Genomic DNA, 19,151 nt, shown 5'->3' with positions numbered 1-19,151 from the left:
AGTAATTTCACTTTATAGAATTTTTTTACTAAAAAAGTCTTAATTTATAATTTTAAAGAAACCCATATTTTTGTTATAAAAATAAAAATGAGTCTAGTTTTTTAAACATTTATTTTTTTAAAAAGATTATTTATATGTAGGAACAATTTGCACATATAATTATATTTAAATGAGAGAAACTTATATGTTCACAATAATTAATAAATTCAATCATATATTTTGTGACTCTTCTATACTAAATTAATATTTTCTTAGAAATACTATTTTTAATATGTTTATAATATGATGTATACTTTAGTAACAATATAACATTAATATAACATTTTTATATTTTTAATCTATACCTATATATAAAGGGGATTTCCTACTTTAAATTTTTTTTTCTATTTTATCTTTATTTAATATTTTGTTTTATTAATTTATTTTGGTTATTTGAACATTTTACAATTTTAGAAGTTAATAAAGCAGTTTAAAATTTTATTTTATTTGTTACAGGAGAGTGATTGATATGTTAATTTTTTTTTTTTTTTGTCACCAAACAGAAGAGCGGAGTGATTGATTACTTTTTTGTTTTAAAATGATATTTTTCTTTATTTGTTCTCACTTAACTGCAAGAAAGTGGAGAGATTGATACGTTAATTTTATATTTTATTTATGGTCATTTAACTGACAAGAGAGTGAAGTGATTGATTCTCCTATTTAAAACATAGTTTTGAATGTAGAACAGTTTTTTAATTTATCTCTTATTTTATCTTTCTTCTTTTTCAAATCTCTTAAAATCCAATAAGATATCTCTCATACAAATACACATAAATTTATATTCATATACATATAATAATAATAAAAAAATAAAAAACTAATAAAAAACTAAAAAATGCGGATGCACACATACACTTGTGTTCCGCTAATATATAATTAAAAAGTGTTAAATTTTATTTATTTATTAATTTTTATATTTGTAATTTTTGTTTACGTTTTACTGAAAATGAAATTTTTAAATAAAAAGAAGATGTTTTTTTTAATATAAAAGAAAAAAATATTATGTATTAATATAAGAAGAGGTGATTTAACATGACATCATCATGGACATGAAGAAATATAAATGTAATTTATCATAAATAAATAAATAAAAAGCTGGGCTAGGGTATATAACTTCCCCTCTTCCCGCCATTTCAGAGTGTGCTGTTCTATGCCCTTCTCACTTCTCAGCAGCCATATCAGTCGAAGAAACTCACAAGCACCACAACCAAACCTTACCCGATGTTGTGGGTGGACAAATATCGTCCCAAAACCCTCGACCATGTTATGGTCCACACAGACATCGGTCACAATCTCAAGAAATTGGTACTCTCCCCTCCATTTTCCATCCAATTATGCATTTTATCTTTTTTTTTTTTAATTTTTGTTTCGATTTTTTTATCTTTTATTGCAGGTGACGGAACAAGATTGCCCCCACTTACTCTTCTATGGCCCTTCTGGCTCTGGCAAGAAAACCCTAATCATGGCTGTTCTCCGCCAAATGTTCGGAACTGGTGCCGAAAAGGTTTTCTTTTTCTATTTTTGCTTCACTTGTCACTAGAAAAAGCACTAAAAAATGTTTTTTTTTGGAGTAATTTAGTTTTATGGTTTATTTTATTTTCTTCTGGGTGCCCTCATTCGAAACTGGAATCTGGCTTTGTTAACCTTGCAGGTGAAGGTGGAAAATAGGACGTGGAAAGTGAATGTAAGCTTCTTCCATCTTTTTGTTGTGGCTTTAAAAACCAATCCTCTTATGTTATTATGTTTCAGGATTTTTGTTATGATTTTAATGTTAGTGGCTGCGAATAGCTAAGAGTTTTCTATGTCAACAGAAAAGAAGGGTACCGGATAAACTTCCTTTATATAAAAATATGTTGCTAATATTTATGATTTTAATGTTAGTGGCTACGAATAGCTAAGAGTTTTCTATGTCAACAGAAAAGAAGGGTACCGTAGAAACTTCCTTTATATAAAATTATGTTGCTGATTTATGTCTTTACAAGGTTTTTTCATATTTACTAGTAGAAAAGCGTTTTGTTGTGAAAAGCTGGTTTTTATTTTGAATTGTTTGAGAATTGGTTTCAGGCTGGGAGTAGATCTATTGACATGGAGTTGACAACATTGTCAAGTGCCAATCACATTGAAATAACTCCAAGTGATGCAGGATTTCAAGACAGATACGTTGTTCAAGAAGTAATCAAAGAAATGGCTAAGAATAGACCCATTGATACTAAGGGGAAGAAAGGATTTAAAGGTAACTGAAAGTCTTTGTTTTTATAATTACACAAGTGTTGTTTTAAGTAAATATAAAAATACACCTTTGCATGGTTAACATCTATTTTGGAGTTCGTTTTTACTTTTGATTCTTTTGCAATGTATGTATGACTATGTTACAATTTTTATCTATGTTGTGAAGCATCTTCACTTTGATTGTTGATCTTGTGGCTCTTTGATTGTTGATCTTGTGGCTGAGGTTGATAGTGGCTAATTTACTTTTGTAATGTGGTCCTCTAATATTTTAGTTGTCCCTTTTCCTTTTGTATATGTCAATTAAGCAACTTGTCCACCTTGGGTTAAATGGCAGGACTACATGTGTTTACCTTTACCTCTTTCTTTGGATCTGATTTTATTCTGTATCAGTACTCGTTCTCAATGATGTTGACAAACTCTCTAGAGAAGCTCAGCATTCTCTCCGGAGAACAATGGAGAAATACAGTGCTTATTGCAGACTAATTCTATGTTGCAATAGTTCTTCAAGAGTCACAGAAGCAATCCGCTCTAGATGTCTCAATGTACGAATAAACGCACCAAGTGAAGAGCAGGTAATTATTTTCAATATATACTATGGTGGCAAAGGAAAGTAGGGAGTTTTTTTTTCTCTTGTGTGTTGTTTTGCTTTAGTCATTTCCAGTAGTTGAATGCTATTTTGCTAGTGAGCATTTTATTGCTTATTCTTATTTATGTTTGTTTTAGGCATTATTCCTTTTTCAAGATATATGATACACTGACTCACTCTCTGAGATACCCAAACTGAAGCTAGAAAAACAAATAATCCTCTTTTTCTCAAGAACAGTTAACTGTAATACTTCTTTATCCAAGTATCAAGAATTACAAAAGAAGATAAACAAGTTTACCCCCAAAAGAAGGACTTTCCTTTTCTACACTGGAATATCTAGTTTACATGAAGTCAAAATTTCCTAACCTCTTCCGGGTGAAACCAGGACATTATATAAATGGAAATTCATTCCTTTAACAACTGTAACAAAAACATAAAGAACTCTAATTAACAATTACAGATCATGGTAGTTGAATCATGAATCGTATCGTGAATCGGAGAGCTTATATTTTGAATCGTGAATCGTTTTGTATTTGTATTGCAAATCGTAAGATTCATAAACATTTAAAAAATATAACATAACATTTAAAAAATATAACATAAGACATGAACATAAGACATATAAACATGTAAACATATAATATATAGTGATCTTGTTTAGCTTACCCATTCTCTGAATTTAATATTTATCTTTATTGAATTTTGGAAATCTATATGGCAGATTCTTGAAGTTTTAGAACTCATTGGTAAGAAAGAAGAGCTGCAGCTACCTCCTGGTTTTGGTGCTCGCATTGCAGAGAAATCCAATAGGAATTTAAGGAGAGCCATATTGGCATTTGAGTCTTGTCGTGTCCAGCAGTAAGTTCCATATGCTTCCTATTATTAATGGATCATAATTTCAAATCTTCATCTCCTTTTCAAATCTTTGTTCTTAAGGGGCAACTAGTCAACAACTGATAGCTATCTCTTTCACATATTGTCACATGTGATGCTTGCAGGTATCCTTTCACTAACAAACAAACAATTCCTCCAATGGACTGGGAAGACCATATTTCTGAAATTGCATCTGACATAATGAAAGAACAGAGCCCCAAAAGGTTTGATTTTAATGCAATATACTTTGTTCTTTCATGATAAATTGAATGTTCAATTAAACTTGTAACTTGTCAGGTTCGTGGATCACCTATTGAACTGTGTTGTAGGCAAATATGTTTAGTCAGTTATCTTAGTGGTGTGCAATGCCCATTTCATCTCTCTTTGTCTCATCTACCTTAGGTTATTTCAAGTTCGAGGAAAGCTTTATGACCTGCTAATCAATTGTATTCCTCCGGAGATCATTTTGAAGGTTAACATGTTCCTTTATATTGTCACTTTTAGTTTTTTTATTTTTCTAACTTAACTTTGATGTTATATTATATTTTTTTGGCTCAGAGACTTCTTTATGAGCTACTGAGGAAGCTAGATGCAGAACTAAAGCATGAAGTATGTCATTGGGCTGCATATTATGTAAGTGCTTTAGGGGTATTATTTTTAGTATCAGCATCTGGAATTGGCATTGTAATGTCTTCTAGAAGAGTTCAAGCAGCTATATTTAACTGATACTCTTTTGTGCTTCTAATGTACTTTGGTATAACCACTCATCTATTCTCCGCATTGTATTTTTCTCATTGGTCGTTAACTTGGAATTATTATATTAGTATATTATATTTTTCAAAGTGGTTCCTGATTTTCCCTTTATTGAATCAGGAACATCGGATGCGTCTTGGACAGAAGGCGATCTTTCACATTGAAGGTATTATAGACCCTGTTTATATTTATTTTGTGGATTTAATAAATCTACTTGTTAAAGCAATGCCTTTATACAATTACAAAGTGAATATAGATTCTGGTACCAGTTAGCCTAAAATAATTGCTTACTGACCGCCTTGTTTTTATTTTGTTTACATTGGCAGCATTTGTGGCCAAGTTCATGAGCATTTATAAATCCTTCCTTATTGCTACTTTTGGCTGAAGGTCAAGAGGATGGTTTACTTTTCCATGATTCAACTCGTTAAATGAATTGTGTACTGGAAACAACTTCTTACATAATGGAGTTTTCTCATGTTATTTAGGTTTTCTCATCATGTATGCTGCATTTGTTACAGAATGATGTTTTGATTTGCAAAGGTGCTAATGTTTTATTAAATTGCGAGGATTGTGCATGATGCTTGACACTCGTGCTTAACCCAACATGAAGTATTTATCAATTTAATTTGACACCATTATAAATATTTGCGTCTTCGAATCAATGTAAGTTAAATTTTAGGTGTTAAAAGGATTAATTTACTCATAATATTGGACATGAATCTGTCCATTTTTTAATTAAATATAATTTTTTTAATAATTTTTGGTGAAATAACTGTAGTTGAACAGTAACAACCAGTGGAGATCTTAAAAATATGCGATTTGAAAACGGCAGATTCTCCCTGCATCCCCCAACTTAATCTTATTCTAAATATTAAGTGCTAACCTAACCTCATTTAGATTCACCTTCCTAAATTTCATCTCTTTTAAAAATTTTATAATTCTTTAAGTTTTTATTATCGTTCATATTTTGTTGAAGAAATTTAAATAAAAAATAATGAAAAAGAGATTTACAAATGAAGATGAAGTTAGGATTACATCATTTGGTAATAAGATATGTAGCTTCTTTTTTAATTTTTCTTTTCATCTTTTTTTATTATTTTTGTTTTTTTCATTTCTTTTGTAAAATTTGTTACTAAATGTTATGTGTTGCATTTCAATTTTATAAATTATGTTAAATGATGCATAAGGGATTAAACATCCTTGTACCCCCCACATTTATATATCATAATAGTTTGGTTATTATAAACTTTGTCGTACAGAAATAACATGAGGCGATTGTTCACATACCATTTTGTGTTCTATAAATCATAGCAATAAGTAACATGTGCAGTGAAAGTGAAATGCACAGTAAGGTTTCTTCTCAACCAATGTGAGGGTTTTTTTGATGTCGAGGTCGATTATTTGGGATTTGGAGACAAATTTAAAAAAGGAAAATTGAATTTCAGGTTTGAGTGATTCACAGGGAAGAGCCAGTGGAAGAAGATTGAGAAGGCTAGGGTTCTAATGGGGGATAATGGAGTGAGGGAAGATAAAGGTGTTAGAATACACTTTGGATCACACCTAGAGACATGTTGATGTGAGTTGATTTTATGATTGTACATTTTATTGGTTGCTCTTTGTTTATGATTTTTTATTTACCAATTATAGTGGGAACCCTAAGAAGATTCCCACTAAACACAAACTTAACCAAGTGGTTAAGTAAGTGTGAATGTTCACTTCAGAAGGGCAAAGAGAAAAAGACAATTATAAGGTGACAAATGATGCAGCGAAAATTAAGACAAGAAATAATTAAAGAAGAAGAACAAAGCAAAGAACAAATTAAAGATTAGAACAAGACATGTATGGAATGGAAGGAGGCGTAAATAAAAGATAAAAGAGGAAGGGATGAATAGATCTTATAGGAAGAAAGGAAGTCACGCCACTTGGAGCAGAGAGACTCATGAGTGATGCAAGAGCCGCCAATTGAGATATTACACACCCAAGATAAGACCCAACATGAGAGCTCACAAGTCTCACAAAATCACTCATGCAGAGTTTCTTTACTATTCAAAATCAAGTTGTAAATACATAAGGCAAGACACCCTATTTATAGGAAGGGGTGCCTTGGTGGGCAAGATGGATGAAGGGTAGAAATGGCAAGGGAGAGGGGTTGCCTAGGGTGTTGACAATGGTCAAAACTGCACCTTTAGGCATTTCTTATAGAAGGTAGGTTAAAACCCCTAATTCTAGGTGCCTTGTCTTGAAAAAACGGGCTTGGTGCAAGCGAATTTCGCTAAGTACACTCCCTTTTATGCTATGTGAACCTACTCTAGCCTATTTTGTTATTTGGACCCCAAAAGTGAGCTCAAATTATTTACAAACATGTTTTTTTCTTTTAAGAAGACCAGAAGAAAGAACAATTGATGTTCTGGTCTACGCCAAGTTCTTCTTTTAGTGAGGTCCGTCTAATATTTGGTCGGGTCTTGACTTGATTGCTGAGATGACTACTCACAATGTGAATTGTCTCTTGAGTCCTTGGTCATCTTTCTTGGCTGCTTGGATTGTATCATGCTCCCCAAGTTGGAGAGAATTCGACCTCGAATTTAAAACTCCTGGAAATAACATAGTCAGTTTGTTCACATATAAAATATTGCAAGGTAGGGCATGTGAAGTAAACTTATGTTCATGAAGCTTTAGGAGTTGATATGGGTAAGTTTTAGATACAAGACATTTTTGGAAATAATGTTTGGGGATGACATGACTTTTTGAAGATAATCAATCCTCTTAGAAAGTGAGAACATTTATGAGGTGTTTGAATTGCATCCAAAAGCTTCTTTGTCCAAGATTATTTAGATTTATTAGGTAATTAAAAAGACAAGGAAGAAAAACACCTTGGAGATGCAGTTTGCCTTTCGACACAGGTCAACATGATTGTTTTTGTAGTGTAAGGTGAGATATTGTAACTCGATTTATCTATTCTTTCTTTATCTTTTTCATTTTCTCTTTTGTTTTTCATTTTTATTTGGTCCTCGCGAACTTCTTTGGGAGAGAGGGATTTTAAGATAACCTTATGCCCTTAGAAGTTGAAAGACATTTTATTGGTATGACCATCATGTAAAACTTATCTATCATATTGCCAAGGCCTTCCCAATAGAATATGTGTTGCTTCCTTTGGCACAACATCACATAAAATCTCATATTTATACTTTCCTATAGCAAAAGTTATGAGGACTTTCACCTTCGGCACTAAGCCATTGTAGTTTATAAGGCTTTGTCTTAGAGATAGTGGGTAATCCAAGCTTCTCCACTACTTTTGTACTTGCCACATTAGCACAACTACCCCCATTTATTATCTTGGAACATAACTTGTTGTTGATAAGGCAGCGGGTGTGGAAAATATTTTCTCTTTGGGTGTCATCTAAAGGTTTTGGAATTGTCCCCAACATTCGCCTTATCACCAATAAGTCACCTTCACAAGGTATCTCACATTCATTTTCATTAGGGATTTTTGAAGGGGAAGGGGAGTTATACCTAGAAGATTGATCACTATGGTCACTTACTACTTGCCCCCCCTTAACCATCCAGGTTCTTTTGTTTGGACAATTGACAACTATGTACCCAAAACCTAAACATTTAAAACATTTTGTACTTGAGGTTTTGGTTGGCGATTTAGTCCTAGAAGGAGAAGGATTTTTAGAAGTTTGTGGGGGTGGATTCTTTGGAAGGATTATCTTGTTTTGAAAATTTATTTTTGCCCTTCCAAGATGAGTCATAAAAGCCATCATTATGAGTATGCTTGAAAGATGTTTTCTTAAAAAGTTGTGATTCAACCTTGATGGCTAAATGAACCAATTTTTCCAAAGATTTATACTCATAAAGTTCTATAACATTTTGAATTTCTCTTCTTAATCCACTCACAAATCTAGCAATCTCTGACTCTTTAGTTTCATGCATATTAATCTTGGTCAAAGTTACTTCTAAATCTTTGAAGTATTCATCTACACTCCTAGATCCTTGTTGAAGCCGTTGGAGCTTCAACAAGAGTTCCTTCCTATAGTGAGGAGGAACAAACCGCGCGCATGCATTTTTTTATATCATACCAAGAGATACAACTTGATGCCACCACTGCATGGCATATTTTACGAATTCTAGGGAAAGCTAACTTAACTTTTTGGTCCTCTTTGACCTCATACACATTAAATATTTGGTCTACTTTAGCTTCCCATTCTAAATATACATTTGGGTCACTATCCCCACTACAACTAAGAAAAGAAAAAGAAGACTTTGGTGGTGGGTGTTGATGACGCATTTCTTCAAAGTTATGCACTCTCCAATCTTGGTCTTCTTCTTGACTCCCATAGTGCTTGTAACTTCTAGAGGCTCTTCTTGGTTCCCATCTCCTTTATCTAGTTTGTCTCTCTTGAGCCGCTTCTAATCTTTGCAACCTTTCCACTAGTTGCCTCATCCCCTCTTCTTTTTGGGCCAAAGTCCTCTTGGTGTCCGCAAGCTCTCCCAAAAGATGTCTTTTGAGGAGATTGTGGCTTTGAAGATTCTCCTGAAAACAAATGAGTCATACTTTGCACAAAAAGGAAACAAACAATTAGTGAAAAATAACAATCTTATCCACTCTTCATGTGTATCACTCGGCTATTTAGTAAAGGATGGAAGAAATGTAATGCACTCAAGAAATATTTGCACTTAAAAAAAAAGGTCTACATTTGGTAGTAATACCTTAAGTGAAAGATGACAAAGCTCACCAAAGATTCCCACAACAAAACTTAAGAAAGTTTGAAAGACAAGTAAGAAAAACTTAAAAGAAAGAAAGTTAAACCAAATGGGAAAAAGACAGTGACAAAACTTTTAGAAGACAAACAAGAAAAGCACGAATAAGGACTAAAAGAAACTTACTTAAACTTTTAACTATGAAGTTTTAATTTTCTTTGAAATTGTAAAAGCATAAAGGATAAAATTCCACAAATATGAAACAATTTGCCACATAAAAAGAATCCTCTTTTTAGTAATTTTAAACTTGAAAAGTGAATTGAAATAACTTTTTTTTTTGTCTTTGCTTTTGTTTTATGGATTCGAAATGTCCATCATCTTGGCATGCATATTTTAATTCACTTTCAATTTTCACAAATAGATTGGGATTCAATTCACATGATCACTTGAATTCTTTGTTTGGGACTAAATCAACTTCTACTCAAACAAATTTCTAGTTGCTTTTAGTTCTTCATAATTAAAAGAAAAATAAGTAGAAAGGATTTAAGACTCCTAGAACACTATGAACATATGACTCAAGCAAAAGAGGTAAGGAAAAACAATTGACACAAAATAAAATTCAAAAGTGGAATTTAAAGTGCTTAACGAATATAAAACGGAATTGTAAATGACAAGGAATTTAAAGGCGAAATTGAAATTGCTTGAAGGTAAAAGCAAGAATTTAAATGTGTTAGAAATTAAAGGGTCAAAATCAACTCAAAGCAAATAAGAACAAAATAATTATGCTCTGAATACCACATGATGTGAGTTGATTTTATGATTGCATATTTTATTGGTTGCTCTTTGTTTATGATTTTTTATTTACCAATTATGCTAAGAACCCTAAGAAAATTCCTAATGGATACGAACTTAACCAAGTGGTTAAGTAAGTGTGAAAGTTCACTTCAGAAGGGCAAAGAGAAAAATACAATTATAAGGTGACAAATGATGCAACGGAAATTAAGACAAGGAATAAGTAAAGAAGAAGAACAAAGCAAAGAACAAATTAAAGATTAGAAGAAGACATGTATGGAATGGAAGGAGGCGTAAATCAAAGATAAAAGAGGAAGGGATGAATAGATCTTATGGGAAGAAAGGAAGTCACGCCACTTGGAGCAGAGGGACTCCAAGATGAGTGATTCAAGAGCCGCCACTTGAGATATTACCCACCCAAGATAAGACCTATTATGAGAGCTCACAAGTCTCACAAAATCACTCTTGCCGAGTTTCTTTACTATTCAAAATCAAGTTGTAAATACATGAGGCAAGACACCCTATTTATAGGAAGGGGTGCCTTGGTGGGCAAGATGGGTGAAGGGTAGAAATGGCAAGGGAGAGGGGTTGCCTAGGGTGTTGACCATGGTCAAAACCACACCTTTAGGCATAACTTCTAGAAGGTAGGTTAAAAACCCTAATTCTAGGTGTCTTGTCTTGAAAAAATGGGTTTGGTACAAACCTATTTCGCTAAGTACACTCCCTTTAGGCATAACTTCTAGAAGGTATGTGAAAAAATGTGGACCAACTTGATTTTTTTAAAAACCACTATAGTAAATTGAATATTGACCTTAAACGTAGGGACCAAAAAGATATTTATATCTTTAATTTAACATACCATATTGTGTAATTCGAATAACCATCCAGGATTGTACAATGCGATGCCTTCATGCTGCTAGGGGCCAAGGCAGTGAGTGATCTTGCTCATTCTAGTTGCAATACCAGGGAACATGGTAGAACCACCATTAAGGACTATGTTTCCATACAAGTCCTTCCTTACATCAACATCACACTTTATAATTGAATTGTATGTGGTTTCATGAATGCCAACAACTTCCATTCCAATCATGGTTGACTGGAAGAGAACTTCAGAACAACAAAAGTGCTAAAAAACAATGGTGATGACCTGTTTATCAGGTAGCTCATAGCTCTTCTCAACAGTTAAACTAGTGTTTGAAGGCACTGCATTTTACAATCCAATATAATTTAAATTACATATCGCATTATACAATCTGGAATGATCTGGATGACCATTCGGATTGCACAATCCGATATGTTAAACACTGAAGGTGTTATGGATTGTGCAATCCAGTATATAGTGACAAGGGTACAATTGAAAATACAAAAATATATGAAGGTGTAGGAAGAACCAAAGGAGGTGCAGATAGAATCTACCTTTAAAAACTGATCTAAAGTGTGTTCTTAGAATGTGAAGTGTTTCGCTATGAAGAAAGGTAGAACACCTTGTTAAATTTATATACCGAGATGATTTCTAAGCATTGGTAGGAGATTTATTTGTAGAAGGATTCTTGACTGACTAAAAGATAAAAATGATAATAATATAATATGTATTACTCCTTTTGGTGAAATTATATATAGGCTTTTGGGTCCTTATGATATTTTTTAGTTGTTTGCAATATAGTTTTGTAATTATTTGCAACGGCAGTTATCAATTGATTTTGGCTGTGCACTTTTAAATTACTCAGATGTCTTTTAATCTTAACATCTTTCGAGGTACTTGGAAAGCTCCTCAACCTTAATGTATTTAAGTTTAATAACTTTATTTCACTAAGTATGTAATATAAATGATAATCATATGAGTATTTATGAATAATCATTATATAATAAACTAACAAGATGATATGAACGATCGTGTGTAGAAGCGTCTAGGTCATCTCGTAAGAGATTTCGAAGAACGATTAGGCTTTGGACAAAGGGAACCTTTAGGTGGCTTCCGATTATACCAAGAACAAGAACAATAATAGAGAATTGAGAAAAGGAAACAAACTGCATATATTATTCATATCTCAAATAATAGTTCAATACTCTATTTATAGAGTACTAAATATCATAAAATCCCAATAAAATCCTAACTAATTAAATAAATGATAAAATCCTAATAAAATCCCAACTAATTAAATAAATGATAAAATCCTAATAAAATCCTAACTAATTAAATCTTAACAACCCAATAATAATATTAATCAAATCCCAAAACTTTAGAATATAACACAAGATATTTGGTGCTGGATTTTTGAAGCAATTTGTGTTCTGGTTGAAACTGCACATAAGTTGTTTGATGAATTGCTCATTGTGTTATAATTTAGAGTTATGACTTGAATTGTTTGCAATCTAGCTGATTCAGTTTTGGTATTTTTTTGGGTACAATTTCAAACAATTGTGTTGATTGGAACGTGAAAGAGTTGTCTTTGGAAAATTTGATAGTAAAGTAGTTCCGCATCAGCAACTTTTCTTCTTGTTTGGTAACTGTTTGTTTGAACCGTTGAAGTTTGTTCTTGTACTGGCACGGTCAGACGACTCAGTGAGTTGACCAGCACTCGAACCATCTAATCACTCAATCACCATAAGGAGGTCACGCGACGACATGTGGCCGACCGACCTATGACGTCGAGTCATGTGTTAACCAAGTCAGCAAGGTTAATCCATAATTAAGAGCTGTTTAGCACAACCCTCAACCCTCAACCCTCAACACAAACCAATCTCCTAATCCGGCCCACCAACGAAGGCTCATTAAGGTAATATAAATAGTCCAGATTCCAAGAATCAGGTATGTTATTATCTCCAATACTCTGACAACTGAGTGCCGACACCCTGACTTACTTGAGCGTTGGAGTGCCTTCTGCAGATACCATCCTAGCCAGTGAGACCAGACGACTGAGTGGAGGAAGGCGAAACAGGAAGTTAGCAGTAACAGTGACCAACCGAAGAGAGTAGAAACACAATCATTTTTTAGGCCCCAACACCCGTTTGAGAACAGTTCTCAACAGTCGAATTATTTTGGTGCAAAGTATTAGTACAGATTTTAATCGAAAAACTATATTTCTACATCTGTTTTACTTTGCTGAATTTAAATTCAATATGTGAATTGATTAGTACAGTGCAACTTTCAGTTTGAACGGTGAAATTTTTTTTACTGCTGTGCATTCAATTTTTGCTGAAGCAAGTCAAGCGCTGTAGGAATTATTTGATTCAGTGAATTGATTTAAATTCCAATTGTATTACATGGAGATTTTATTTTCATATACGTGGTAGAGAGTTTCAATCAAAAATTGAATTGGTGAAGCAGCTGCACTTTCATTATCAACAGTGCAATTAGAGCAGAAACTTCACATGAAGAATGAGTTGATGTTTTGGTCCAACAATTTTGGCAATTGATGATTTAAGAAACAAAACATTGACAAAAGCGGATAAATGAAATTTGTGAACAATTAATTGACTGAAATTGTTGAATTGGCGTGACAGAAGCATGAAAATTAATTGCATTCCCAAAAGCAATTTCGTGTGCTTTGCCAATTAGAGATTGGCAAATGCTCCCTGCACCCAACACTTTTTAACCTGCACCCAACATAATTTTGAAAATTCCAAAAATACTCTTTATTCCGGAAATAAAAATCCGAAAGTGAAAATAATGCATTCTGGAAAAATAAATTTGGAAGAAATTTTTGTGTTTCGGATATAAAAATCCGAAAAAAAAGTAAAACTCCATTCCAGATAAAACAATCCGAAACTGAAAATAATACATTCCAGAAAAATTATCTGGAAGAGATTATTGTGTTCCGGAAAAGGAGGTCCGAAATGTAATTTTATATGTACCCCATTTTTTTAAAGATATTTTCGGGTTTTCCCCTATGATTGGGTGCAGTGATATGGTGCAGGAAGTAATTGCCTTAGAGATTTCAAGCGGACCTTGAGAATTGAAACTGGACCATTGAAGAAGTATCTCAACAATTTTCTTCATGCGCCCATCATTTTCTGAAAAGACTATTTTATCCCTTTAAAGATGATTTTCAGATTATTCTTTCAGGATTTTTTCTAGAACACATTTATGAATTACAGATTAACCATTCTAGAAGTAAAAAAAACGTATTCTGAAAAATGTTAAGGATAATTTGGGTATTTTGAAGAATGTAGGGGTATAAGAAGAAAAATGTAGGAGTGCAAGAAGAAATACCTGAAATAAAAATTTGGTGTGGGTCCAACGAGCAATCAAAAGGAGGAAGTTTCTTCTTGCACCCCTACATTTTTCTTCCTGCACCAACACAATGTTATGGAAAGACCAAACTATCACTATTATTTTTTAAAACCCTAAAATGCACTTGAACTATATTTATTTTTTTCATTATGAATTATGGAATCTGGAAACATTTCGAATTGGAACTCCAGTAAAATTTCAGATCCACCAATCTGTAATTCAAAATATGCATTTCACATTTAAAAATTCATCATTCAAAAAAAGCATTCCGGATCCACCAATTCATAACAGAAATATGCATTCCGAATTCAGAAATTCATAATTAAAAAAAAAAAATTCCAGATCCACCAATCCGTAATAGAATTAGGCTTCTGGATTCAAAAATCTGGAAATCAATAATTTATGCAAAATTTACTTCCAAAACACCCCGTCATTCGAAAAAAAAATGATTCAGTTCTGGATTGATGAACCCGTAGCACACTCTCAGATCCCCATTTTCGGTAACCATGATACCCTTTTTCAAGTAAAAGGTTAAAGCCAGTTTCAAGATTTAGAAAATTGTGGGGGTGCAGGAAGAAATATGTAGGGGTGCAGGAAGAAGAAGCCTCAGAAGGAACCTACAATAGAGTTCACGTTTCAATTAAAAAAAACGATGCGGACGTTGCACTAGTGCTGAACGAAATAAAGAACTGAGTTGGTTGCAGATGAGTAATTGGGCCAAGCCTTGGGCCAACAACATTCCGGGTCTAATGCACTAATAATTTGGTGATTCATTTGATTTTTTTAAATTTTGTCATCTAAGTGCCTTTCTTTAGGTAATTCTTTTTTAGTGCATACTTTCTTGATAGTTTTTAATTTCTGCTTGTCATCTCTAATCTTTTGAGTTTAACTTTCCAAATTGAGCTTTTATTGCTTTTATTATTGATCCCTTGAAGTGGAATATAGCTAGAATTTGTTCTTTGTGAGAATTGAACTAACTTCTAGGTAGCATCTTAAGAAAAGACAAAGGACTTTGGAAGGGATACTTACCTTGGAAGACAAACAACTAGAGACTTGGCGCGAAACACTTATGAGAGAGAAGAGAAATTTAAAGATTTTAAACTTTTTTGCTTTTCAATTTTTGTAATTTGGTCATTATCTTTACTTTAGGTGTCAAGGAAGAGTCTTTGGTGTTCTTCCACCTCCTAAAATTTTTCTTTAATTAGGAAATTCTTTTAAACAGTAAGTGTGTCTTGATGGCTCACAAGTGCTAACAAGTCTCACCATTAGGAGTCATTTAGTTTAATTTTTGTGGTTGTTTGATTTTTATTTTATGTTACATCATAAAAGAGCATGAAAATGACTAAGGCATTTGTATTAATTAGAAACCTAGGGCCAAACAACCAACCTTTATTTAAATTGATTATATGTTTGTGATATCCCTTTTTGAGCCAAAAATATATTTTGTATTTATTGCACCCCGAACCTTAACTGATCTATTTTCCTACTTGTTGCCATGTTTAAGGAAAGAAAACATATATGCAATTTACATATAGAAAATGGAAGGATTGGTTTTAGTTGTTTGAATAATTTAAGTTTACATAATTTATTTGGTTGGAAATAGGAATAATATATTTCTATTATATTTGAAAAAAAAGGAAAATAAAAGAAAAAGTTCATGTTGAAATCATGAATAAGTACAGAAAATGGGGAAAAAGTATTAAAGTCAAAGAAATTGGTGATTAAATAGCACATATGTACTGTATTTGGATTGTAGGTATGTTCTTCTTCTTTTAAGTGTGCATGTTGTTATCTGAAACACCAATATTTTTTTGGAAGCCCAACCTCATTATTACCCTACAGAAGACCTTAAGATTCATGTCTCTAATATGATTGTGATATAAAGGTGAAATGAGAAGCAATTGTGTACTGGCACGACCGAACGACTTAGTGAGTCGGCTTGCATTCAGACTAGTTAACCACCTAACCATGGTGAGAAGGTCACATGACGACACGTCACCAACTGACCCTTGGCGACGAGCCAAGGGTTGGCTTAAGTAAGTAGGGTTAATCCATAGTTAAGGGTTGTTTAGTGCAACCCTAAACATGAACCAACCTCCTAATCTGACCCACCAATGAAGGCCCATTAAGGTAATATAAATAGCACGCATTTCAAGGAGAAAGGTACGTCATTATCTACAGTACTCTGACACCCGAGTGCTAACACCCTGACTGACTTGAGCGTTGGAGTGCCTTCTGCAGATACCACCCCCGCCTGTGGAGCCAGACGACCGAGAGAAGGAAGGCAAAGCAGGAAGCTTAGAGCATCAATGACCGACCGAAGGTATAGGCAGGAGGAATCGTTCTCTAGGTCCCAAACCCGTTCGAGAACAATTGGCGCCCACCGTGGGGCCGAGAGAATAGTGTGAAGAAGCAACAGTAGATGGTATCAACTTGCAGTATGGCTAGCGAGAGGATGTCTGAAGCAGATCAAGCAACTATTATGTTGGCTTTACAAAAAGAGCTAGCCGAGATGAAGAAGGCGCATGAAGAGGCAACCAGGAAGAATGAAGAAGAAATCAAGAACCTCCGAAAGGAGAACCAAGAGATGAAGAAGTTGGTAGAAGGAGGATCGTCCTTTGTCCCGACCAACCAGGTTGGCAGGTCCTTCGCCACCGCTGCCGGTCCTCAGACCGAGAGGGAGCCGAGGAACAAAAACCTCACCCTAGAGATGGATGGTGAGTCCCACCCCAACAAGAAGATGAACACGACCGGTACCACTGTGACCGACCGTCGTCACCCTTTCATTGACTTCGTCATTGAGACTCTTCTACCAAACAAGTGGAAGGGATTCAATAGAGATCGATATGATGGGACTGTTGATCAAGAGTGATCAAGAGCTTTGAAGAATCCAAATCCAAGGTGTTTGATGAAAGGCTGGTGTTGCTGTTGTGTGTGGGTGGGATCTGGGTATATTAAAGTTTGATCCACTCTTTTGTTGAATCTAAAACTGATGTTAATTAAAACATTTTAGAAGTTAAATGTTTTTTCAACTAAGTGAAAAACAACCTGTTGTTTTGTCGAATCAACCGGCTGTTTTGTTCTTAGATGTTTTGAAAAAGGTTGAAAGTTGTTTGACTTGGTTGACTTAATTGTCAAACCAAATCAATCGGTTGTTTCGTGGTTTCAACCGATTGTTTCTTTGAAAATCCTAACAGAATTCTGTTTTGAATGATGAATCTGTCTTAAATGATTTCTAACTGAATACGCTCCTTCATTAGATGTTTTAACCAATCTTTGGAAAATATAAATAGTTTGTTATATTTTTCTAAAGAGTAAGAAACAGTTTTGAGAAATTCAGTTTGACATATTTGATCTCAAGTTTTCAAGATTCACATCAAGCTTTGGATTTTCAAGTGAGAGTGGAATAGGATTGCAATTGTATTATTTTCAGATTGTACATTGATCAGGTGTAACCTTTCTCAATCTTCTGTATTTCTGTTGTTGTGTGTCCAAGGAGTGTTGTGTGTTCTTGAGGTGTTCAAGATCAATACTCTTGGTGTGGTTTGCCAAGCTCAAGGAATTCTTTTCATCGCCGACCGTCATCCAGAAGCCTAGGCAGGATCTCCTGATCGTAGTATACCTGGCCGTATTAGAAGAGGCGGTCAGTGCCGCCCTCGTACAGGACATCAACAACGAAGAACACCTAGTGTACTTTGTTAATCGCACGCTCCAGGCGGCCAAGACAAGGTACCAAATGATAGAGAAGGTGGCACTAGCGTTGGTCCTAACTGCGAGGAGGATGCGACCGTATTTCCAAAATCATGCCATCACGGTAAAGACCAACTATCCCATATATAAACTACTGTCTAAACCCGATCTTGTTGGGTGAATGATAGGATGGTCGGTAGAACTCTCAGAATTCGACATTCGGTACGAACCGAGAGGCGCCATCAAGTCCTAGTGTTTGGCGGACTTCCTGGCAGAGCTGCCACCACAGCCTGACACCTCTACGACATGGACGCTATATGTTGATGGGTCGTCCAATAAAACCTCGTGCGGCGTAGGCGTCGTCCTAGAGGGACCGGGCAACCTATTGATTGAGCAGGTGCTACAGTTTTCCTTTCAGGCAACAAACAATCAAACCGAATACGAAGCTATCATGGCCAGCCTCAGTTTAGTCCACGACCTCGGGGCTCGCGAGGTCACGTGTAAAAGCGACTCACAACTGGTAGTCGGCCAAGTCAGAGGCAAATTCGAGGTAAGGGAGCTCCTCCTTCAGCGCTATTACCATACGATCGGCAACTCGATTGCCAAATTCGATAAAGTCACTATCGAGCATATACCCCGACAAGACAATGAACGAGCAACTACACTGTCTTACCTCACATCCACTAAGAAGCAAAGCCACCACCGGTCGGTTATTCAGATCCACTTGAAGCAACCGAGCGTAGGAAAGGCCGAATGCCTAGCCATCACCAAAGTCGATACTTGGATGAGTCCAATCATCTAGTATCTAGAGCATGGAACCTGCAAACCATGCAGTGAGAAAGCAATTAGAAGTCAATGCGCCCGATACACCATGATCGGCCAAGACCTATACCGAAGGGGGTATTCAACGCCGCTCCTAAAATGCCTCACCAAGGAGCAAGCTCAATATGTGCAGCAAGAGGTTCATGACGGAGCATGCAGTAACCACTCTGGGGCCCGAACGATGGCGACCAAGGTTATCCGAGCGGGATACTATTGGCCAACCGTTCACGGAGATTGCACGGAGTATGTCAAGAAGTGTCTAAAGTTCTAAGAGTTCGGCTCGCTTCATCATTTGAAACCGAAGGAACTCCGCTTCATCATTGGTCCTTTCTCACCCAATAAAGGCCAAACGAAACATTTGTTAGTTGTTGTGGACTACTTCACAAAATGGATAGAGGTCGAGCCCCTCGCCGCCATATTTGCCAAGAATGT

The 19,151-nt window shown here is 34.8% G+C and overlaps 1 protein-coding gene across 1 annotated transcript; it reads left to right on the top strand.

Annotated features, from left to right (window-relative positions):
* Window positions 1-1,128: 1,128 nt before the first annotated feature.
* LOC137837316 (replication factor C subunit 3) lies at window positions 1,129-5,039 on the top strand. The gene is made up of 11 exons (XM_068646293.1): window positions 1,129-1,344; window positions 1,433-1,543; window positions 1,691-1,723; window positions 2,104-2,272; window positions 2,659-2,840; window positions 3,576-3,712; window positions 3,853-3,951; window positions 4,130-4,199; window positions 4,286-4,360; window positions 4,601-4,646; window positions 4,807-5,039. The coding sequence occupies exons 1-11, from the start codon at window positions 1,261-1,263 to the stop codon at window positions 4,863-4,865; spliced, it is 1,065 nt and encodes a 354-aa protein (XP_068502394.1). The 5' UTR covers window positions 1,129-1,260; the 3' UTR covers window positions 4,866-5,039.
* The last annotated feature ends 14,112 nt before the right edge of the window (window positions 5,040-19,151 follow it).

Source organism: Phaseolus vulgaris, chromosome 4 (genome assembly GCF_000499845.2).
Source record: "Phaseolus vulgaris cultivar G19833 chromosome 4, P. vulgaris v2.0, whole genome shotgun sequence".
NCBI classification, from domain to species: domain Eukaryota; kingdom Viridiplantae; phylum Streptophyta; class Magnoliopsida; order Fabales; family Fabaceae; genus Phaseolus; species Phaseolus vulgaris.
The sequence above is the reverse complement of the archived record's forward strand: the minus strand, read 5'-3'. Positions and strand labels throughout refer to the sequence as shown.